The sequence below is a fragment of the Thermothelomyces heterothallicus genome, assembly GCF_042370625.1.
Source record: "Thermothelomyces heterothallicus CBS 202.75 unplaced genomic scaffold P884_scaffold_40, whole genome shotgun sequence".
In the NCBI taxonomy this organism is placed as follows: domain Eukaryota; kingdom Fungi; phylum Ascomycota; class Sordariomycetes; order Sordariales; family Chaetomiaceae; genus Thermothelomyces; species Thermothelomyces heterothallicus.
Window position 1 is genome coordinate 29,657 of NW_027192601.1, and position 23,602 is coordinate 53,258.

Below are 23,602 nucleotides of genomic sequence, written 5' to 3' on the forward strand. Positions count from 1 at the left end.
GCGCTCGTTGGCTCTGCGCAAAGTGCTTGGACGCTGTGATCTGGCATCAAGGCGGCCGCTGTCATTGGTGGCTGCGGCTGGAAAGGGCTAACCAAGAAGTGGTGAAGTGGTGAAGTGGTGGCGGGGATCCTTGAAATCCGGGGCTGTTGTTACTTGGCCGACGGCTCATATCCCGACGCATTCAGCGACAAGGAAGCATCAACAACCGCAACACCACCATCACCTCCACAACACTGCCATCGAAACAGAGACTCATTACCGGACGAGCCACCCCAAACCACCCCCCACCCTCCCCCCAACTTCTCTTTTCCAGAATTTCTCTTTTCCAGAATTCCCGCAACCATGGCCGGACGGGTGCGCCAGCCCATCGATACTCGGGCTCTGGAGAAATGGATCTCCAAGAACGTGCCCCTGATCGAGGTGCCATTGGACGTCAAGCAGGTGAGCAGGGCAACGGCGGACTTCTTGACAGGCCTTTGACCCTCGGGCATGAACACGCTCGACTGACGCGACCTCTATTGTGTGCAGTTTGGATTTGGCCAGTCCAACCCTACCTACCAATTGACCGCCGCCGACGGCACCCGCTACGTCCTCCGCAAGAAGCCGCCAGGACCGCTCGTGTCCAAGACGGCCCACAAGGTCGAGCGCGAGTACCGCATCATCCACGCTCTCGAGAAGACGGACGTTCCCGTGCCCAAGGCCTACTGCCTGTGTGAGGACGAGTCCGTCATTGGAACGCCCTTCTACATCATGGAGTTCCTCGACGGGCGCATCTTCGAGGACCCCGTCATCCCGAGCGTCTTGCCCGACCACCGCCGCGCCATCTGGGCCGACGCCGTGCGCACCCTCGCCAAGCTGCACCGCATCGACCCCCGCTCCGTCGGGCTCGAGAACTTCGGCAAGCCCACGGGCTTCTACACCCGCCAGGTCAACACCTGGCGCGCCGTGTGCGACGCCCAGGCCGCCGTCCGCGACGTCGAGACCCGCGAGGCCGTCGGCCAACTCCCCCACTTTGCCGAGCTCATGGAATTCTTTGCCGACGAGCGCCAGCAGCCCGCCGACCGCGGCACCCTCATCCACGGCGACTTCAAGATTGACAATCTTGTCTTTCACAAGACCGAGCCCCGCGTGATCGGCATTCTCGAGTAAGTTCCTTGCTCTCGCTCCCTCTCGTCCGTACCCACCTGCCCCGTACGCGAAACTAACACATCTCTCCCCCCCCCCCCCCCCCCCCCCCCCCCCCCCCACCGAAAAAAAAACCCCCCCCCCCCCCCCCCCCCCCCCCAACATACACAGCTGGGAAATGTCGACAATAGGCCATCCCCTTTCTGACATTTCCAACCTCCTCACCCCCTACTTCACCGCGCGCCTCGACCCCCGCCGCTCCGTCAACGTCCACCCGGGCTTCCTCCCGCGCGCCACCCGCGGCCTGCCCACCCCGGACGAGATCACGACCCTCTACTTCAGCGTTGTCTCTTCTCCTTCTTCCTCCCCCTCTTCCTCCTCCTCCTCCTCGACGGGAGAAGCAGGCGACTCCTCACTCGAGCTGACCCTCGCCGCCGCCACCCAAGACCTGAGTGACAGGCGCCGCGAGCTGCAGTGGGCGCAGGCCTTCAACATCTTCCGGCTGGCCGCCATCTGCCAGGGCATCGCGGCCCGTCAGGCCGGGCGGCAGGCGAGCAGCGAGCAGGCCAGGCGGTACGGCGACGCGAGGAACCCGCTGGCCGAATTCGCATGGGAGCTGGTGCAGAGCGCAAAGGCCGCTCGCGGTGCCGGCGGCGGTGGTGGTGGTGGCGGTGGTGCAGCGAGAGGCAGGGACTCGAAGCTGTGATGGTTGATGTCTGTGTATCTACTCCCCTGAGCTGTTTGTATCAAGCATTTATTACAAGACATGTCCCATTCCTTCTTGACCTCCACCCTTCCCCGGTCTGTGAGAAGGGCAGAGGGGGAGAACCTAGGGAGCAACATGTACGTGAAAGCGTACAAGACGGGAAAGCAAACGGCAATCGTCCATTTCTTGTATTGTGCTACACACATACATACATAATGCCGTTGGCCAACGGCTCAAGATCGTATAAGCACAAGCGGGATTGACGTCGGGGGCGGCGGAAGTGGGTGAGGGCGGTCGCAGCTCACTGTGTGTGCGCGCGCTTGAACGCACGCAAACAAGACAAAAATCAACAGACCTACAGACATACAAAGTGCATGTTCCTACGTAAAATATACTATATGCCGCCCGCAGCGATGTTCGTTCTTACCATCCACTCGACTACCTTCGCACGCTTATCTGTCCGACTGCTCGCCCGTAATAATACCATAACATGCATGATATTGTCAGCTCCACCTAGAGGATAGCAGTAGGTCAGGGCGGATTATATCGTGGCAACCAGCGGCCACGTTGAGCAGCAGCGGTGGAGGGAACACACCTAACATGTGCGACTCATTTATTGTATTTCCCGTTCCCGCTCGGCGAACTACCTAGAAAAAGAGGCCCCCGTGCGGAAACCGGTACCTCTTCGCTGCCAAAAAGAAAAAAAAATGAAAAGAGAATGCAAGCCCTCAAGCTAGATTCAACTCGTGCATGCATGCTGAGCAGTATCTTTCCAGTCTCACGTCTCACAAGTCCGTCCGTTCGTCTGCCCCATCGCTCGGTCTGCTTATCTGTCTGTCTCTCTGTCTGCCTGCCTGCCTGCCTGTCTGTCTGGCGTCGGCACACCCAATCTATCCAGCCTATCCCATCCTCCCCTCGCCGTATCATGGCACGTAGTAACAAATCGCGAAACCAGGAGCTGGGCGAGCGCGGATGGTGCGCGTGCGGCAGAAGACCCTCAACTGCTGCCCACCTTGACGGTTAACAGGAGATTGGTCATCGACTCGGAACGTTGTGTTCTTTTCTCCATCGCTCTGTTCCAGAACTTCACTTGTCGTTCCCAGCTTAGACCCGAATCGTGCCGCTACCACGGTCTAGCATGTGTTGAAAGTTAACGGCCGGAAAGAAAGAGACCCGGTCAACGTCATGGCAACAGTGGAAAGCATCCAGAACGAGCCATGGCCCTGAGGGTCGAAGCCGGGTTCAGCTTGAGAAAAGGCACCACCACTCGAACCCCTCCGCAAGGCAATCCTTCCCCCTTCTTCCCGCTGTCTGGTTTAAAACCTCTTGCCTTCAAACCCGCAAACAAAACGCCCATATTAAAAACGCCGGACCCGCATTATTGTTCATTTCATACCATCCATGCAATCCTCAATTGACTGACTACCCCATCAATCCTGCGCCAGATGCCGAGAGCGAAAACGGAAAATTGCCGAAAATGAACAAGCAAGCGGTCTATAGTGCAGTGCAGTGCTGTGTATGATTTGTTCTCGCGATGCTAAGGTGACCATCTTTTTTTGCGAGTCGGCCATGCCGTAAGCCTCGGTCCTAAGAGAATGGATCGTCCCAGTCTGGCATCTCCCTATCCCTTGACTGAAAGTTGTTGGGCGTGGTGCAGCTCCCGGGTAACCGGATAAATCTCCTGCCATCCTACTGCAGCGTATTCCCGCTCTCTGTTCGTCGAGAAAATCTGGAAGTCTGCCGCTGTGGCTGTTGTTCCAAGCCGCTCTGCGGTGTGGAATCAGGGTACTGTTGCGGCGCTCGATTCCCGACCTCCCAACTCGCGCCAGGGTTCCAGGGTGTCGAGGCTGAAGTCCTCTGTTGTACGGTGTCTCCATCCTCCTCACTCATAACCAAGGTCTGCGGTGCCAGGGTGGACCGCTGTTCCCGTATAACGTCCCCGTTTCCTAACCCCCTTCTCAATGTTCGCCCTGTAGGAAATTGCAGCGTTTGCTCAAGCAGCCGGCGTCCAGCCAACCCCTGACGGAGCAGGATTTCTCGCCGATGAAGCACACCCCCGTCTGGTCCGAAAGTACACGTCTGGAACCCAGCGTCCGGGGGCTGCTGTGTTGTGTCCCAGTTGCCCTGCTACTGCATCTGGTTCTCCGTACCACCGGTGCTGGGAACACCGGTGCCGCTGTTCGCGGGGTTCTGGAAACCCGACGCACTGAGCGGCGGCAGCTGCTGCGGGAACGTAGCTGGGGGAGCATTGCCAAAGGACATGTTGGAGTAGTACGTCTGAGAACTGCTTGGGAAACTATGTACGGGGGTTCCACTGCTTATTCGAAGTCCCGAGGAAGTCGGGTTCGTATTTGGCATGGGCTGGTCGTGCTGGAGGGTCGCGTTGGAGGGGTTCGCCGGGTTAATAGGGGCGTAGAAGTAGCGCTGCGTGCCCGGCAGGAACTGTCCGGCAAGGTAACGAGTCAGCAACATATCCGGACCTTCCGCAGGCAGACCAGGCCAATGGAAATGGCTAGGGGTCATTACACGCTCACGGGTCGGGCTCTGCTGCGCCGGTGCCGAGGCACCTGCCGAGGAACGATTGGCCGCGGGGCTGGCATACAAGCCAACGGGGTATCCGGATTGAAAGCTGCTATGACGGACACGTGTTCTCCTCCGGTTCTCGGCCTCCGAGGGAGGGGATCTCCGTTGAGGGGGTCTCGGGGTAGACGTCGTGGTGTCCGACGCCCCCTCCCGTTGGGTTCTAAGACGGCCACCGGCGGTTTCATGATACTCCTGGTGCGCGATGAGGCGGAAAATCGAATCATCGCTATCCGGTGTGAGCAGGATCGCTGACACAGCAAAAAAAAAAAAAAAAAAAAAAAAAAGGGGGGGGGGGTTGGGCGCGGATGCGCACTTACTTAGGATTGGGTGCGGCTCCGGCAGAGATGCGGTTGCGCATGCGGAAGATGTTGTGGAAAGCCCGGACGCCGGGGACGACTTGCAGTTCCGATGGAACCTTGTCGCGGCAGTAGGGACAGCTGTCAGATTCTTCAAACCATTTCTTGATACAGTGGTCGCCAAAAACATGTTGGCACTTGGGTAGACGCAACGGGGCTTCAATCACGCCCTCTGGGCTCTTCTGGCCGAAGTCGTTGTAGCAGATGACGCACGCTGCGGAGGAGAATGCGTTAGCAAACGTCCAAGGGCGGAAAGGGAATGATGAGGGGGGAGAAGGTAGTCCGAGGAAGACTCACTTCGCTCCGTCTCGGGCAGGCTGTCCAGCTCGACACTCTGGAGCTGGGCAATAGCCCTTCTAGACGCCACCCGCTTGTTGGTCAACTGGCCGCGGATGATTTGGGTGGCTCGGATGTGGTCCTCGGCCATCAGAGAGCGAAAGTGGGCTGGATTGACGCCAAACTCGTCTATGTAACGCATCATCTGCTCCTCCTCGTCTGCCGACGAGCCCAGATCCTCGTCACTATCGTGGTCTGACTGCTGCAGACGGCGCGCGAGACTATGGCGGCGCCGGCTGGAAAAGCCTGGAGCGGCGCTGTTCGAAGAACCGAGTGGTGGTTGACCAGGGCCGGGCGGCAAGGTCCGCTGCGTGGCTCTAAAGAAGCCCTCCGATTGATTAGCATGCGTGGTCGGGAAATCTGAAGGGGGCGGCAGCTGGGGCGCGGGAGCCGCCGACGAGGGGCCGCCTTCTGCAGGTCCGCCACGGTTGGACGTGTCTAAGGGCCCGTCCGGATGTCGGAAGACGGGCGTACGGTTGGCTGGGCCAGCTGGTGCAGCTGCGGCGACCGAGGCATGCGGGCTCGATTCTCGCGAGGCAGCAGCTGGCTGTGGATGCGGCTGCGAACCTGTCGGAGGCTGATGTGAGCTGGGGCTGAGGGACGGTAGCGCAAATGCGCTCCGACCCGGCGTAGGGGCGCCTCGGTCGCTACTCATGGCAGCTTGCGGGGAGTGAGTGTTTGTAGCCTGGCCCGGCTGGTTTGGCTGGTTTGGCTGGTTTGGCTGGTTTGGCTGGGTCTCGTCCATGTGATGCTGTTGTCTGGTTGGCTGCTGCTGGTGCTGCGGGTGTTGCTGGTGTTGTTGGTGGCCGGAGAGCTGCGGAGGAGTCGGGAGGACCATCGATGAGCGCGGGTAGGTCACGGGACGGTGGAATCCGGGAAAACTAAAGGGCGAGTAGGGATCGTGGTGTGGGAGAAATTGCTGGCTTGGACCGACGGGGCCTTGTTGCACAATGCCTGACCCGCTTGCGGGACCGCCAAAGTGCGCCTCAGCGGCCGGTGGCCTGAGATGTGGCGGTTGGGTGGCCGGCGCGTGATGGGCGTGGAAGGGAGGAGCGGACCAAGTGCTGCCTTGACTCGAACCCTGGAACCATGCGGCGCTGGCGGCGTGCACCGGATCGTAAGGCGGGTGAGATTGGGAGTGAGAGTGATGCGGGTGTGAATAGGGCTGCGGATACGGAAGAGTTGGTGGTTGGAGAGGAGGGAGTTGCTGCTGCTGCTGCTGCTGCTGCTGCTGCTGTGGTTGTTGTGGTTGTTGAGGTTGCTGCGACTGCTGTGGTTGAGAGCGTGATTGGGACTGGAGCTGTGGCTGGTGCTGGGCCTGAGGTTGCTGCTGCTGCTGGTGCTGTTGCTCTTGCTGCTGCGAGCGACTTCCCCGGCTTTCATCCACAGGTGAGTGAAATGGCCGACTCTGGGCGGAGGAAGGATGCCCTGTGCTGTGTGACAGCTGTGAGAGGTGTGGCAGCTGGTGCGGCATGGGGTGAAAATTCGGGTCAAAGTGCGGAGGAGGAAGGCTCGACCCGTTGAGATGTTGCTGGTTACGGAAGTACGGGCATCCTTGGTGCTGCGGTAGCCCGTGGAAGCCTGAGCCTGGCGCCGCACTGGTCGCAGGGTCGGCCTGATGCATCAGGAAATCCATCTGGTCCAAGGCGGCCATAGTGACTGTCCCTGGGATTCGTGATTCCAGCGGACACGGTCGGTGAACCCAATCTCTCCTAGCTGCAAACTAGCTGCAAACTAGCTGCAAACTAGCTGCTGGCTGGCCTTTCTCTTCGCCCTGGGCCGAGATTCCCCAGAACCAGTCAGTACTCTCTCGTCGGCCAGTCCACGGCTGAGCTGCTGTCACCGCGGTTCACTGCGGCTGCCCGCAGAAAAGATCTGGCCCGCTTTGCTGCCGTCGTTCTCGGCTCCTGTTGTCCTCCTTGGCGTTCTCGCTTGCACGGACAGGACAGGCAAGAATGTGATGCTCCCTTTGCTCCTTTCCGACGCTATCTCCTCCACCGGCTCATTTGTTTCTGGCCTCCTGTCGTCCTGTCTTAAATGATATCGAGCAGACGAGGCGGTGCGCAGCGTACACGGCGAATGAGCACCCGGGTCAGCACCCTTTCCCCCGCCTTGCCTCCTAGTAGAAGCCCAATCACTTCCACGACCGAACCCCTGAGCCGAGTCACTCGTGCGGAGAAAGAGTTGGGATTGACGGTCGGTCGAGGATCGAAGGGAGAGTGGGAGCACCCGTATTGCCGGAACACAAGAGAGAAGACTCGGGGTCCGAGACGGTCCGACAGCTTCGGTGCATCCGCTTGCTGGGCCACTGAGGCGACTTTCCGTTCCCTGATCCGCCGCCTGGAGCGATGGTGAAGCTGGCAGCCCACGCCACGCCTCCAGAGAACGGCTGCAGAAGCACAAGCGAAAGAAGAAGAAAAAAGCAAACAAATTGTTACGTTTTCATTCAACCCACACGATCTCTCTCGAGAAATGAGCTCCCCTGACCTGTTCCGCACTAGATGCCGTCCTGCTCGGGAGTCCTTCGGTGAACGTGGGGATGGTGATGATAAACGCCCGATAAGATATGGCCGGCCGAGGGCGGGGACGTGGTGCAGGGCCACTTGCTTGGCAAGGGAAAGAGGGCGATGTGTTGAGAAAAAAACCAGAGTGACTGGGGGGGGAGCGGGAAGGGGGAGGGAAAGAGACGAGGAAGACGCCAGGTTGGGGGATGGCGTCGGTTTTGTATCATTAAGCAGCCCGGAAAAGCATGGGGGGAGGAGGGGGTGCCCAGGGCGGAGCAAAGCAAGGCACTCACATCTCACTCAAGTCAGGCCCCGTTCACAACCAGGTCACCGAGCCGCAACCAACTCTCCAAGGTTCCGAAAGCCAACTCGCTTTGGGCCACCGACAAGCAGCGAGGTGCAGCCACTGAACCCTGGGGCGCTCTATATTACGGGTTACAGCCATTACGGCTCGAGGGATCCTCCCCAGGTCTCGCGTCGCTTGCCGGGGTGACCGCTGGCCGCGGGCTGCGGCGTTGGTGGAGAATGCGACGAGCGACTTGGGGGGACACGGCTCGTAAAGATGTGAGAAGAGTTCAGTGACGGCCCCAGTGGCCACCCAGCTGCAGCCTCCGAGGCGCGAGGGTAGCGAAGTAAAGCGAGAAGATAGTTACCTATGTAACCGTCCCGGTTGTGTTTCCTGCTCGTGTGGCGTCGGCCTGTATGTACGGAATACATACATGAACAATAAGACCGAAGCTGCCAGAGCAGCGACCAGTGGGAGCGCCACAGCAAGCTACTCTCGGCAATCCCTACGTAACCTATCGCAGTACTGCGGTAGGTTCTTTCTTACCTTACTGGCGTACCTCCCAACCCAACCCAACCTATCCAGCTGTTACGATAGCGAAAGGGTGATGTGATAGGTACCGGTATCGTACGTTGGAGCCACTAGGTACGTGCTGTATGCACGTACAGCATACACTCCGAGTAAGGAACGAAACGCACCTGGAACGGCCTTGGGCGCGCTGGATGGATGCACCAGAGGGGCACTCCCCGTTTCAGGCGATGCCAACATGATGGGGCGATCTCAGGCGGGTCGAGTGGAGAACGTGTAATTACCGTATTGCCAGGTGGTGTAACCTTGAACCACTTGATCGTCGCGTCGGTTCTTTTGTGTGCCGCTTCTCACTCCCTGTCTCCCTAGGTCACCCATCACGGGCGCCTCCTTTCCGGAATCAGGTGTCGGCCATGCCCAAGCTACGTTAGCTGGGCCGCCCTGCGTTTCGCGTTCTCGTGGACAAATCGAACGTGGATAAAAGGCGACGGAATCTTGAAGCGGGCCCTCAGCGTCGTCGCCCGACATGTTTGGGCGTTTGCACCCCGCCTGGAATCCCCATTGCATTCCCCCGGTGTTCCGCCCTGCTTCTCTCGATCGGGTTCCATGTTTGGGCTTCGATTCACAAAGAGAGCCCGTGGTTGCGGTCCGGGACGTGTCACTTGCCAACGCGAAAAGAAAAAAAAAACCTTGGTCAAGACTTGCATCGCCTGTCGGATTGGATACTGCGGTTTGCGGTGCGTTGGGCGGGAGGGGCAAGCGAGACCAGAGGAGCCGGGATGCAACAGGCATGGTGCGTCTTTATTGTCTTAACAGCGACTCGACGGAAATGGCCTTGCTGCTGTGAGGTGGCGCCCCTGGAGGGCACTTCCATAGCTGCAACGCCTTGAAGGGAAGGCCTAACGCAATGTACGGATTACTACGGTATGTGCATACATACAGTACGTACCTAAGAGCACTATATCATAGGAAAGACCGTCAGGGAAGACCGCTTCCGGGCTTCCGTGTGCTTCATCTGCCATATACACTCATTCATGCTGTGTTTGCCCTAGTGTAAGCCGGTAACTGGAACAGTATCCATACGCATGCCTGGTAGAGTGCGTAAAAACTTGGTATTGGCGTCAGCATCAGCTTACGTGTTATTAAGCACGGCGTGGGACGGGGGGCGTCGAATGTGGGCTGAGTGCTGACAAGCCCTGGGACCACAGATGTTGATAAACGGGGCAACAAGGACTTTTCACAGGTTGCTGTGCGTACTCCGTATCGGTTCAGAGACCAAGTTGGACGCCACGCTGCCGCCGGGGTTCTTGGGCTCCCAAGGTTGACTTTACGAGCGTTCAGGGTTTCCGGCTCCAAGCCTTTCGGAGGAATTTGAAGGGGGAAAAGCACCCCATGATTTGCCACGAATTTCAAAAGATGCCCTGTATAACGAGCTGGAGTCCTAATTCCCTATGAAGAGTTGGAGGAGTGAATTGTGGCAAGTGCCTTAACTCCTGCAGCTGCCCAGAATTATCGGGCTCTCCGAGATCACAGCATTGCTCCTTCTGCAGGACGAAACAAGCCAGCCAAAACAGGCAACTTCCAAGACCCATCTTTGACCCCAAAAATCCCTATCCAACATCCGACTATCCGTTGCCCGATCATGCTTTATCGAATCGGGACTATGCGAGCAGAATTTTCTCCTCGATCATCTCAACAAGATCGCGATCCGTGATCCAAAGGAACTCAGCCTCGACCGATCAACGCAAGCCAACGTACTATATGTATGTATGTATGTAAGGTATGTATGTACTGTACGTGTAATGTGTACCGCGAAGTGCGTACTGGCGCCTTGGAGCTTCCTCCTCCGGCCTTGCCGAGTACCCTCCCCTACTCACGGCACGCCGATGTGCGATGCTGGACAGATTATGATCACGGCCGAGGCGTCTGGCTCTTATTCGACTTCGTGCCTCTGAGGTTGTCGAGGCCCGCAGATTCTGTCGGCTCACGTCTTTTTGTTATTCTTTTTGTCCCGAGGACCCAGCGTTGTAACTCCCACGCGTTAGCCGAAACTAATCCCAGCTTCATGTACGGTGGCTCGGACAATATCCAAGGAAGGCTCGCGACTTTGCAGGTTGCTCTGGAGCTGTCCCATGGTTTGCACCAGTGGAGTTCAGGTGACCTGAAATACCTTGAACGAAGTACCTGACTTACAGAGCAGCTATTACAGGGCAGCATGTACTGTACAGGTTACATACGTATTGTTACCCAAGTTGCAGGGTGTTCAATCTGAAGCTTGTCATGGAGTTGTGATTCTTGGCTGGGTGGACCATCTGAGCAGCTTCGAGTTGCCTTGATTTGCTCAAGCATTCGACATCGTGGCGCTGATCGCCCTCCTCTGCTCGAAATGATGAAATAACGGCACGCCATTACAAGCTCGAGTCCGTTCCTCCATGATGACGACGAAAGACGCACCTGGTATTCGGGCTTCAAACTTACTCCGGGACAAGGCAAGAAGGATGGGCACAGTCAAGACAGAAGCAGTACCAAATGCTGACATAACATGGGGATGTGCGCTGCAGAAAATGGATTGTGCCCAGGCGCCGATGGGAGCGCTGTGCTGCCACTGATTCGTTTGGTGCTCATACCCAACCACGACAACGTTACCCCTCCGCAGCCCCTCTCTTTCTGTCTTTGATGGGCCTAGAACACAACTCTAAGCTGCCAGACGGGGCCTGCGGCCGGGCCACCAAGAATCCGGGTTGAGAGCGGTGGTCCCATCGGCGACGCGAATGACCAGCGTGCAGAGGAGATCTTGATCATGGCTACTTCATGATTACGCTTGCTGGCTCCGGTTCCTGCCTGGCACCACATTGGCCAACGCTGCAGCAGCGGGCGATTTCTGATACCAGCAAAAAATATAAGTAAAGAAAATAATAGAGAAGAAACACAATAGTAAAAATAAAATCATTAAAACAAAGCAGAAACGAGTGCCAGTACCGAGTCTGGCATAGTTCAAGCTCGCCGCCCATCCTCAACCTTTCTTCTCAACATCCCCGGCCAGCCACCAGGCGACTTACTGTGCACGTATGTAGTTATATACACACGTCCACGTGCCGAAACCTTTGGACGGCGGCGCATGCTCTTTGCCTGGACGCAATTCACGCGGGAGTCGGATCCCAACTGCGGGCGGTTGGCTCTCAAATATCGGCCCCAAAGCGCAAATCTCACTGCTACAGAGAGCACAGAGAGGGGGGACGTCGTTGCCCGAGTCGGTTGTTGAAAGGACTCGTTGCGCTCCTATTCCGGGGCCTAGTTATAACAGTCCCGCGGGGAGAATCATGTATTACCTTTTTATACGTACATATTTACAGAGTACGGACGTACATCGCACGGTATCACACCCCCTCTTTCCTCCCCTCTTCGGTCTGGCCCAGCACCATCCAACGACCTGGAACCACACCAATGTCTTCGGGCACCTCAGCTGTCTTTGCCACCACCCAACGCCAGCACCGCATCCCCGCAGCGAGTAGCGCATCAGCCCGTCGTTCTCGGCAACAAAGCAATGAGACCACCCAGCGGTTGGATCGGAGCCTCGCTCCCTTTCGTCACGGGATGATTTGCGTGGTGGCATGACAGAGAGAGAGGAAGAGAAAGAGACTGGAGAAAGGGTTCCAGTGGTTCGAAAATGATGTGCAACCGGCCAGTTTCTCGTCGCAACCCGCGACTTATCATTATTATTTTATTTCATGACGCCAACACCTGACGGAATCGACCCGCCCCCCTCCGCGCAAGAACCACCATGACAGCATTCTTGTTGGCGCGCCCCCCCCCCTTTTTTCCCCCTCTCTCCCCCCTGTCGTCGCCAGACAACTTGCCGTGTAATCCGTATTTTCCGTCCAACTTCGTGTGCCACAGTGCGGAACAGACGCTTCTCTCATGTCCCGTCAACTCGAGCGGTACTCGGCCCTGAAACTCGGGGTCCCAATAAGCGCTCGGCCTGGAGACCCTCCCAACAATCCTTCGGGCACCGGATCGGCCAATCCGACCCGACACTTTCCGTCTCTGGCGGCTGACCTGGGGGACGGCGACAAGTGGAGCCAGGTCCGGTCCTCTTCTCCGGCGGATCCACGGAATCGCGAACCGGGACTGGACTGGACGGGTGCTGGTTCATTCCATTACCGTCGTATGTATGTAATGTACATATATACATTTAAGTTGTAACTGCATTCACCCCTGCCGTCGAACCGTGACTTGGAGTTTTTTGCCTCTGGCTCCACGGTTCTCCGCGGAGGCAGCGTCCCGGCCGTGGTACGCCGTATGGAGACCGAGTTAGTCTTGGACAGTAACCCCTTATGGGCATGACTAGCGCCGGATACGGGACCATCATGCAATCTTTTCGACAAGCAAAAAGAGGGGTAAGAAAGAAGAAAGAAAAAAAGGAAAAAAGGGAAAAAAGAAAGAAAAGAAAAAAGAAAAAAGGAAGGAAGAGGGCGGGGGGGGGGGAATCCCCAAGGACGTCAGTTACCGCAGACACTCGAGCACACTCTACTGCAATCCCAGGCCTGTTTCCGCCCAAATAGCGAGCCTCTGCATTTCATCACGCCGACCACGGTAGAGCTTATTATGGTAAGCAAATAAGTTTTATTTTCTTTTCCCCTTCTTGTTTTCAAGTTTTCTGTTTGATCGGCAGAGGGGTCCGCCGTCCCGCTGCTGCCAATCTACGACACCGCCGGATCCTGGAGAGAAAGGCGAGGGGCTGCGGCCCCGTATCCAGAAATTCGAACCCGAGCATCACCTGGTTAAAATCACTTTATCCTCTGCACAACAGCCCGCGAAGCAGACCGAGATCAGATGGGGGCAAGTGCCGGGTGGAGTTTATGAGATAGCATCGCCGCGAACTAATGGGGCCGCTAGTTTTGCTCAACTCGGCTTGGCCCTTGCACGATGAGCCACCGGGAGCCCCTACACCGACGTCATTTTTTTCACCCAGCTCTGTCCATCCTTGATCTAGTCGAGCGGCCTACTTCCTTTTCACCGAGCCTTCGGACGAGGAATGAGAGAAGCCAAAAGTGAAGCAGATAAAGAGAGAAGAAGGAAGGAAGGAAGGAAGGAAAGAAAGAAAGAAAGAAAAAAAAGAGCAGCATATCACTCGAGAGGACATGTCCTAAATCTTTCAAGAGACCATCAGTCATGCGAGACCCTCGCCAAGTCCGGAATCGTCACTCGCTGCCGCCCTGCTGTTCACGAGGGTGACATCTTTCGGGGCGCGAAGCTACGACAGTTTTGGGCTCCGGATCTGAAAGGTCAGAGTTCGCAAAGGATCCAAGAGAGCCGGCCCATCTAACGGCATTGATGGGTGTCTCATCGTATTGAAAGTGTCACCAGATCTACGCATCTGGCGAGATGAAAGCCTGTGTGAGCTGGTTTTCGCTGCTTCGTCAATATCAATGTCGCCGCACTTCCCGGATGTATATTGTATTTGAAGCCGAACCAGACAGGCTATCGACTGGATGCCATCAACGGGTTCATCTCTTACAAAAACACCTGGCCATCGTACAGCTGAGCAATACGGGGTACCTGTTGACGACTGTGATCGTAGTGCTACCCGCCATCGTCATCATTATGTAGACCATACATTGGATAAGTCTTCATCATGCAAAGAAAGCGCCCCCGAAGGAGGGTGGCAGGATAATCTCTCCTAGCCCGACGAAGAGGGGCGTATGGGCTTTCACCTCTTAACAAGCCGATACTTTCCCCCAACAAGCTCCATCAGCCCCTCGGCAACTTTCTCTGCCAAGAAGTCCTGCAGCTCCTCGTCGCTCCAGGGAAACCCGTCGGTAATCAGCATCCTCATCATCATCGCCATCTGTGTGAGCGGCATAGTCGCGCTAGCATTGGTAAGCATGCCCTGGATGTAGCGCCAGTATATCTCGCGGCGCTCGCGCTCCTTTGCCGACATAGCCTGGCTGGAGGCCGCAGTGGCAGCAGTGGGCTCTTCCTCCATGGCATGATCAGCTGCGGTAGGTTCGGTGGTTGGGCCTCCAGCCGTAGCAGCAGGGTCCGGCTCTTCCCTGAGCGTCTCGGCGACGGCGTAAGTGCTGCTGCTTGCTCCCCCGACACGGCGAAGGACGCCCTTGCCGACCCAGAACTGCAGCGCAGCTGTGATCAGATCCTCGTCCATCTGGAGCTGCTCGTAGAGTTCCTCCACCGACTTTTGCACCACCGGACCATCGTCAGCATCATCATTATTACCATCCTCGCCAGTAGCACCGTCATCCGTCTGGAAAGCATACACAACCGTCGCCTCGGCCGGGCTGCAATCCACCGTGAGGGTCCGATCCCGCAGCTCAATGTCGACCCTCGCCTGACCCAATTGATTCAACCACGTCAACTTCCGCCGCGACTTGAGCGCCTCGTACCCCGCCTCATACCTCTGCTGCCGCTCAACAACAGGTGCGGGTAGCAGGAAATGCTCTCGCTCTAGACCGGGCCAGAACAGCCTCGACAGGATCCGAGCATGATATTCCGGTTCCTCCTGGCCCGCTCCACTGCCCGTGGACGCGCCAGGACCGGCAGCAGCAGCAGCCTCCCTCCCCTTCCGCGCAGCCGCGGCACGCCCAGCTCCTCCAGAGATGACGGCGTTCACCCTCCTCGAGTCAACGAGCACGTCTCGCATCATGACATCGCACGCCTGCAGGCTGGCCTCGCCGAAGCGGCGCTTGAGTAGCTCAAGCACGCGTAGCTCCTGCTCAAAGCGCTGCTCGGCGTCTGCCGGAGCCAGCAGCCGCTCGGCAACGACGGCGGAGAACTCCTTGATAAAGACGTCCTGACTGCCGAGTGCCGAGATGAGCGTGCCGACCACGTCTTCGCTGCGCTTCGGCCGCTTGTAGTTTGCGCCAGCGTCGATGGGGTCGGGCAACCAGGAGAGGTCGTTCCAATCCAGGTCCGCATCGTCGGAGGATGGTGCTGGTGCGGCGCGGCTGCGGCGGGATTGGGGTTGGATAGACGGGTCGTTGTTGAGGAAGAGAGCGAGCTCGACGAGCTTTGTCGGGTGGCGGACGTCTTTGGCGGGAGCTGAGGTTGTTTTTGTAGCATAACCGGAGGCGACCTCTGTTTCGAGAGTCTGCTCGCGGGGAGTGGCCCCGAAGGGACCCGAAGTGCCGAAGGGGTTGTTGGCGGCTTCTTCGAGGTCGTGGAACTGGCCAGCGGCGTCGTCTGGGCGGGTGTCCTCGCGCTGCCCCTTCCGGACCTCCCTTGCTTTCCTCGCTTCACGCATCTCCTCCGGGCTGGCGAGCAGGCCTGCCACAACTACGCGAACAGCGTCCTCCCGTTGACAGAGATAGAGCCGGAGACCCGGCTCAACCCGGCTCAGGAGCACCTTGCTGGGGTCGAGAGCGTACAGCGTACGGATGATGGAGATGTAGGTTCGCAGGATCTCGAGCGTGCTGCAGCCCGGATGCAGCAGACGTGTCTGCAGATCGCGAGAGAAGCTATCCGTTAACTGCTTCCGGCGAGTGGAGGTCGTAACAGTGGCACGAAGGTCGTCGAGCGCCGGGCGCGACTCCGGCCACGCCAAGACGATGTCGAACAACTCCCTAATACGCAGAGTTGCCAGACGGCCGAGGGCCAGGGACTGGTATGTCTTGAGGTCGGCCAGGGTCACTGGCAACGTCCCTTGGGGGTTGACCGCGATGCAAGCCAGCACCTCAAAGCTCAGTCGTGCAAAGTGGTTCTCGACCCAGTCGCTGAGAGACGCGATGCAGGGCGACGCCACAGATTGCGCGGCGCCCCGCGATATCGTGTCCATGGTGGCGGAGGACGAGCGAGCGTCAGGTGCAGACCAGAGACCCGCGTAAGCCCCAACGACGAACTCGGACATCAAGGCGTCCATGACCTCCGCAAACAAGACTTGGAAGCGCTCGCCAGTCAAACCCACGTTGCGGAGCTGCTGGACCAGCTCAATCAGCCGCTCCCTGGCGGCCTGGACTTTTAAGTCGTCCGGGCCTGGGGCCGCCGGCCGCGCTGCTGGCTCGCCATCCGCACGAGACTCGTCCCGAGTGGGAATGCCAAGGATCGTGCTTGCAAGACGTACAAGGACGGCCTTGACAGACCTCATCAATCCCTTCGGTACCGAGCCACTAATAAGGGCATGGAGGTCCCGACGAAAGCGAGCATTGATCATCTGGGCTTCCCTAGCAGCATCCGGGGCGATATCCGCTAGGCGGTCAAACCCCGACAACAGCTGGTCCATGCCGCAGAAATAGAGCCGTAGCGCAGACTCGAGCGTTCGAATACTGGTCATGACGATCACCATGTGTTTCTCGTAGTGATGTCCCTTCCCCTTCCCCTTCTCTTTCCTCCCCATCTGCCGACGGCGGCTGCCTTGAACCCTGCCTTGTTCCCCCCCCTGCCCCTCGCTGTCACCGGCATCGCCATCCCCAGACTCATCATCAACACCATCACCGACCTCATCGGCGCATCCCGCCAAAAGGGGGATCACGTGCTGGGCAAAGTGGGCGCGCACCTTGCGGACGTGCCAAGCCAGGATGTCGTCGGTGCGGGTGGCATGGGGCAGCAGGGCGCGTGGGTTAACGAGGAGGGCAAAGGCCTCGTAGAAGTCACTGCTGCCTAGGCCTGAGTCTGGAACCAAGGAGGCGGAGGCGGAGGTGGAGGTGGTAACGTCCCGGTCCCGGCCGCGTCTTCTTCTGGACGATGCCTGCTGCTGCTGTTTCTGCTGCTGCTGCTGCAACTCAGGGGCAGGACTGATGGCATTGGTGGTAGTGGTGGTGGGGATCGGGGAGGAGCGGAACGAGTTGTCGGCTGTGGCGGATGATGGGAGGGCGATGTTGGCGGTTACGATGTGCCAGGCGCGGTCATAAGCTGCCTGATCGTCTGATATTGCTATTGCAGCGGAGGGAAGGGGTGGCTGCGAGGCTGTGTGAAGGGAGGGATCAAGAACCTTTCTCTGAAAGGAGCCTTCTTCTCTGATAGGGTGGCCACGGCTTGAGGAGGTATGTTTTTGCTGATCAAGCAAGGACGCGGCGGGTCTGTCGCATGGCTGTCCAAGTTCCGGAAACAGGTTGCTTGCTGTAGACTGCGGCGTGGGCTGAGCGACATCCGTCTGGAAGACGGACTGGAACACCCGCTGTTGCCGTTCCCTCCAGTGGGATGCTACAGCAGCCGGCATTGTCGCGTCACCACCTCAAGACACCCCCCCTTTTCCAAGCTTCTTGAACCCCCAGGCTGATGGTCTTATTGGCGTGTGCTCAGCGCGGGCTGGGAGAAGCCGTCTGGATGTCGCGAGTGTCACCACGCGCCGGATGCCGGGCAGTGGACCTAGTACTGCCGTTCACTAACAGCCACTTTCCTTCTTTACGCTTTGCCCTCCAAGCCGGCAGATCAGGCCACCGGCAGATCGTTTGGGCCAGTCAGCAGGCGTCGGATCTTCCGCACGCCGAGTGTGCGCTGAGTCGCGTGGGAGCTGTCCTAGCACGTACCGTGGGACCCAGACCTACGCTGGCGTTAAAGGCGGGCGGCTGGAGCGGCGGCCCAGATGGCGACCCTGCACTACACTGACAAAGTCGGGAGCGACCGGGGGCACGTGGTGGTGTGCCAGGTCGTCCGGGTCCTCCTCGCCTCGCTTGGGCTCTGCTTGAGGCGTCTGTTGACCGCCAAGTGACGCGGCCCCGCCTTGCTGTGTAGTGGTGTCGATGCGCGGAGAAACCGAAAAACTGACTGCTGCGCCGCACTAGCGCAGTACCTTGCAGCGTCGTAGTCCTGACAGGCCCGAGTCATCTGCCGGTCCGACTCGGGTGAACAGCGTCGACGCAACAACCAAAGGAGGGGGAGGGGAGGGCGGAGCGGAATTGAATGACGAATAATGCCTAGAGTACGGCGTGGCGTGTGCTTCTCCCCAGATCCTTCGGCTTGCCGCGACGGACCAGGTGGCGGTAATGGTGGTGGTGGTGGTGGTGGTACCTAGTAGTAGGAGTAGTGGTTGTGGTGGTGTTGTGCGAATGCTTAGCGTAGGTGTGGTCGTGTGTTTAGCAGCTCTACCCCAGAAGGGAAGCGAAGATCAGGACAAGGTCATTACTCTCGTGGAACATTCGATGCGGGAGGGATGCCTGAAAGGAAGCTGCGGCCAAGGTGACATCCGTATTACTGGGACGCACCTGCTGCCGCGATGGTTTCACGGCTACCACAGTACTGCGCAGGTTAGGCGCTCGCAGGATTCAAGCTGCACGCGGAAGCGGCCAATGGGGCGATCGACCATTGCAAGTTTGCAGCCCAAAATTCCTCGATGGTTGTGGACACTGATTACGCGCTTGTTGGATTGCAGGACCCGCGATTCACAACCACAAATTAGCCGCGGTGACGCGCGCCTGTGAGTTGGCGCGGGGAATTCAAACCCGCACATGGGGTCCTTCCGTACGGACTTCAGTAGATGCAATCCTGCATTGAGTCATGAAGGTCCGTCTACTTGCATATTGCCTACAGAGTATCCGTACTGTAACTGAACACAGCAAGTTGTGACTGCGTTGGCACCAGGTAAAAAATATTCTGCCCCCAACAACATTTCTACCTCGGGTAATTTTGTTCATTCATGTTTGACCAAACATGGTATCGAAACGCCGACAGAGGCCCATCCCAAGGCACCCCAAGGCCCTGCATCAGTCCAAATCCAATGACACTACTATAGTTGGAATCAATACGTAGAGAGTCTACGCAGTAGTTACTCCGTACATACAATATCTCCGTGCAACTTGAAGTCCAGTGGTGAACCGGAGACGGGGTCGCCGCAGCCCACATCCAGAACCTCGAAGCATTGGTGTTATTTCCGGGGTTCATTTCCGTTATAAGTTATTTTCCAGGAATGCAAAAAACCGCCGGTCCCCGGTTCCCGCCCGTCCCGGTCCCGGTCCCGCCAATCCCGGCAAACAGACGCCGGCCAAAGCTCCGCTTCATCCCCGTCCTCCACTACACTACACTCCACCACACTAGTGTACGGACGTAGACTATAACTACTGCGGTAGCTAGGTAATGGCAGCCTTGCCGGATCCAGTATGGAGCGCAGGCTCGTTTTGTTGGGCAACTCCCTTCCCCTACCACGTCCTGAACCGTCGGCTCGCTCATGAATCATTGATCTCCAATGCCCACTATCAAGCGTACACCAACAAGGAGGGAGTGTCGTCGGTCTTTGGGCAGTATCGCCGATCCAAGAGAATGTTTAGATGACGCGGAGTTCACGGAGTGGCGAGAAACGGTGAGGAGTACGTGTACGGATATCTTGAGGCGGCCACTCGGACATAACGGGCTGGAAGAGAGGTCCCCAAGGTGATACCATGCTTAGCCCGTAGTCCCTAGCGTAGTCCCAGTGCATGTGGCCGATTGTTATGTGTCTCGGATGCGCCGTTGTGTAGTATTCGTAATTTCAGGGCGTGCGCCGAATCCTACCGTGTTCATACCTGTGGCTTCGACCCCCTTTCTTATGCTGTATAGTGTTAGCAATACGTAGACACACACTCAAACCACACTTTGTCTCTATCTTCAAACTACAGACATATAAATACGTAGGACGAGTAGGGAGTGTAGTAGTGTATATTCTGTGACCAGAGGGGATTCCACTGACCACGACTCTCGAGTCCCCCACGGCCTCGGACGTAAGTAGTCTAGTCGCCGAGAAACCCGAGTGGCGCTTGCTTGCCGGCCATTACTGAAAGGGGTTGACCGGGGCGGGAACAGCTCAACATCGCTGCGGGTGGCACATGATATGTCTTTTTCTCCTTTGCACAGCTCTCGAGAGGCGCAACGATACTACAAGCAGTTGCATTACGCTACCGCCTTGGGAAACGCAATCCCAAATCGGCGCCGCCGCTCTTGTCTGATTGGGTTCGGAGCCGGGAGGCCGGACGCCAGACGCCCGACTACGGCGCGGGCTTTCCAGAAGGGGGTGCGCCTCCCGCTGGCGCGGAAGAGAAGCCACGGCAGCTGTCCCCGTTGTTTCGAGTCAGCTGGCACATGTTTCAAAGTTCTGACCACAGTCGATGAAGAGTGTAGAACCTACAAGTAGTAGTTGGTTGCGTACCGCGCACGGAGTAATCCGTACACTACATACGTCCATGTGCATGTACATACTGTAACCCGTCAATCACACACCGGTTATCTGTGCCTCTTTAATTCGTTGCCAACCTCAGCGGTAGCGTTGTTGAGGGCATTTAGCAGGTTTGCGCGTAACAACCAAATTGTGGTCGGCGCTCACTGGGCCGCGGGCCTGCCCCCTGTTCCAAGAAAACGCTGCAGCTGGGCCGTGCGCAATCAAATTTGGCTCCCTGCATGGATGTATCGATCCGAGTCCATGGGAGTGGTTGGGATCGGCGCCCCGGGAGGGGGCTGCAATCTTCTAGTCGGTGGGGGCAAATTTGGGCCAACCGAAAAGCGCCCAGCCCCAGAGAAACGGCCGCTTGGTGCGGATTGCCCAGTGCGCTAGTAGTGTAGTGTCAAGGAAACGAAATCCGTACTTACCTCAGTTACCGTAGTAGTTACTGTACTGTATGGGTCCGCACACAAAAGAGTCCTAACACCACTCAATACACTACCCTAGTTTACTACTGCAGAAAGCGCCGACCACCTAAGTTTGCAAAGTCAGTTCATGTTGGCAAGGCATGGTCGGGCATAAAAGCACATGACACCGTAGTTATTGGGAATCTTCCACCCGAGTCTCAGAAATTGTCTTTGTGGCACGACACGCGAATCGACAGTACCCTGAAGCGCCCCGACAGTGTCTTGGTTCGGTGCGAATAGAAGCTTTGTTTGGCCCTGGCTTTGCTTGAAAACAGCAATCTTCGTTTCCCCCCCCCCCCCCCCTCTTCTCCTTTGTGTGATAACGCTGCGGGATACGGAGTAGTTAGCGCAGTCAAATGAGATTTGATAGCTAAAGTGCCGGGGCAAGCCGTGATGGTTGTGGCATTGATAAGACCTCATCTTGAAGCGGATAACCTAATCAACTACGCCTCTTCCGCCAGAAGCAGCATCAACGCCAGACGTAGAAGCAATGGGCGTTCTCGTCCTCCTGCCGGGATGTCTTTTGCCCCTAATCGCGATTTCCGGCGGTGGCACTAAACCCGGCTCTCGAGACGGGAATTGATCGGAGTGCCGGGGCGGAGTTACAAGCTCCGCGCCGGTCCCGAGCGTCTCTTAGTGTATGCTGAACGGTGAACGAGAGAGTACATGCATACCTGACCTACCTAACCTGCCGTGCCTAAGGTACATAGTAGATAATGTATGTACCATATGTACGTACATACATACTGCACTGTTGGTTGCTCTGACGAGGCGCTCCGACATGTGGCCTAAAAAAAAAAAAAAAAGGTAGGTACATCTGAAGGGGAAGGTTCGGAAGGTTCGGCGAGAAACAGAGAGTGAGTGGCTGATTTTCTTGCCCGGACAACTTAAACCTACTACTCCGTAGTCGAGGTCAGGTACCACGAATACTGCTCGAGTACCACTTGAGTACGGTTGTTGTAAGGTACCTGCCGAACTGGACGGGATGAGTGGAACCGACCCATGGCAGCCCTGAGCCAAGACAATGTGCTATTTCCAGCGAGGCTGTGTTTGCTCGCACGGTCGACTTTGCAGAGATCTGGCTGCTTTTGCGAGATGAAGTGCTTTTCTTTGAAACAGAAGTTGCCCGGCCTTGTTTGGTGGCGGATTTCAGTCAACAGCATTCTCTCAGTCCTCATTGGTCAATGCGACCTTCCCAGCCCTGCGGTTCCCGATGAGCCTCATTCGGCAGGGCGCACTCAAGCTCTTCTTCACAATGTCGACTTCAACACGGGGTAACTAACGATGGTGCCTCGACTGAGGCGTCTTGTCTCTGTGCCCCCCGGATCGACACCAGCGTATCCTTGTATCATGCACATTGTAACGCTTCTTGGACTCTGGCCACTTTACTTACAAAGAAAGAAATCTGGTGTAGTATCCCAATCAAGAAAGAGCTTGAGACAGCAGGATGACGTGGGCAGCACTGAAGCGACGTCGCTCGCTCCGACGTGGTCCCTGCATATGGCGTAGCGATAAGTGCCACTCGTTGGTAAGAAGTTGCGGTGTTTGGAACCGACGATCTTCAAGCTTGTCTTCCCGTAGAATCGTGAGAGTGGCGCGGCGCTGTCTCGACTGGGTTCATGTGACCACCCCAAGTCGCCAATGCGTTCCTCGTTAGGTTATGTTTCTGTATCACGGCACCTCGAGAACCAGGAAGCGTTTGGCGAGAGAAGCTCCTTGACGAGCCATCATCGCCGGGCTCACCAGGCATTAGCAGGGTCGTTTCTTCTCGTATGTTGGTAAAATGTACGTACATGCCTTTAATCCGGAGCACGTTCAAGCAAACGGCCCCGTTGTCAGGCATGTCTGGTGTGAAGGTGACCTACGGATGGTGCTTGATCAGTCCGATGGGATGCCTGAGGTGCCCGAGGCGCCTAACATAGGCCTGAGAATCCTCGGGCCTCGAGAAGAAATCATGCGAATCTGTGGCTCCTCTCAGAACTGTGTGGGAGGGCAGGCACCTCTTGCCGGGATCTCGAGGCCCTTCCACGGTAAACCCGCAAAGCACAACCAACAACACAGGCCTGCTCCTTCCACGTTTCTTGATTTAGGCCATTTGGCTTGACTTAGTCGTACTCGAAAGTACATATCTAGTACCTTAGGTACCTAGGTTATCTATCAGCACCTTGAGAAATGCTCATCTCTACAGCGTCAATGAATTTTGATTGACTAATTTAATAACGATACTTCATCCTACCCATTTCCCCCAATGCCCAGTCGTGACGCCGTGGTATCCGCGGAGAAAAACCAAGAATAGCAAATATGAACAAGCGGCGAATTTTTGCCCCCAATATGCCTGCAGTGACATGTTCCTTTGGCTCCCATGTTTATCCCCCGTGAACTGAATGAAGTCAATGTCGAACCATCCAAGTCTAGCAGTAGAGCCCAAAACCGAGTAAAGACGACTTCCCCCGAAGCGAAAGGCAGCCCACCGGCTGGCCGAGATAAAATATCTCCCATGTAGAAAGTTTGTACAATGTTGGGAGAAATAGAAGAAAAAAGAACTGGAATGAAGAAAGTAAAAAAGAGGGGGAAAAAAAGAGGAGGGTGGGGGTGCAGAGTTTTTTTTGTTTCCCTTCACCTTCCTCACTCCTCC

The 23,602-nt window shown here is 57.1% G+C and overlaps 3 protein-coding genes across 3 annotated transcripts; 1 reads left to right on the top strand and 2 right to left on the bottom strand.

Moving 5' to 3' along the window:
- Window positions 1-204: 204 nt before the first annotated feature.
- On the top strand, window positions 205-2,018 carry P884DRAFT_99776 (kinase-like domain-containing protein). Its single transcript, XM_069446229.1, has 3 exons — window positions 205-441; window positions 529-1,145; window positions 1,297-2,018. The coding sequence occupies exons 1-3, from the start codon at window positions 343-345 to the stop codon at window positions 1,829-1,831; spliced, it is 1,251 nt and encodes a 416-aa protein (XP_069293521.1). The 5' UTR covers window positions 205-342; the 3' UTR covers window positions 1,832-2,018.
- Window positions 2,019-3,833: 1,815 nt separating this feature from the next.
- On the bottom strand, window positions 3,834-6,949 carry P884DRAFT_99794 (uncharacterized protein). The gene is made up of 4 exons (XM_069446230.1): window positions 5,068-6,949; window positions 4,732-4,984; window positions 4,358-4,640; window positions 3,834-4,273 (listed from the first exon to the last, which is right to left on the bottom strand). The coding sequence occupies exons 1-4, from the start codon at window positions 6,758-6,760 to the stop codon at window positions 3,959-3,961; spliced, it is 2,544 nt and encodes an 847-aa protein (XP_069293522.1). The 5' UTR covers window positions 6,761-6,949; the 3' UTR covers window positions 3,834-3,958.
- A 6,919-nt stretch (window positions 6,950-13,868) lies between these two features.
- P884DRAFT_265075 (uncharacterized protein) lies at window positions 13,869-16,759 on the bottom strand. Its single transcript, XM_069441910.1, has one exon. It carries the CDS (start codon window positions 16,718-16,720, stop codon window positions 14,135-14,137), a length of 2,586 nt encoding a protein of 861 aa, XP_069293523.1. The 5' UTR covers window positions 16,721-16,759; the 3' UTR covers window positions 13,869-14,134.
- Between the last annotated feature and the right edge of the window lie 6,843 nt (window positions 16,760-23,602).

Bases quoted from the DNA above. Each gene is read 5' to 3' on its own strand.
- P884DRAFT_99776 (XM_069446229.1), top strand. From the start codon at position 343: ATGGCCGGACGGGTGCGCCAGCCCATCGATACTCGGGCTCTGGAGAAA. The intron at 442-528 runs GTGAGCAGGGCA...TATTGTGTGCAG, and splicing joins TGCCATTGGACGTCAAGCAG to TTTGGATTTGGCCAGTCCAA. The intron at 1,146-1,296 runs GTAAGTTCCTTG...CAACATACACAG, and splicing joins CGCGTGATCGGCATTCTCGA to CTGGGAAATGTCGACAATAG.
- P884DRAFT_99794 (XM_069446230.1), bottom strand. From the start codon at position 6,760: ATGGCCGCCTTGGACCAGATGGATTTCCTGATGCATCAGGCCGACCCT. The intron at 4,641-4,731 runs GTAAGTGCGCAT...CACACCGGATAG, and splicing joins GGAGCCGCACCCAATCCTAA to CGATGATTCGATTTTCCGCC. The intron at 4,274-4,357 runs GTAATGACCCCT...CTTGCCGGACAG, and splicing joins AGAGCCCGACCCGTGAGCGT to TTCCTGCCGGGCACGCAGCG.
- P884DRAFT_265075 (XM_069441910.1), bottom strand. From the start codon at position 16,720: ATGGTGATCGTCATGACCAGTATTCGAACGCTCGAGTCTGCGCTACGG.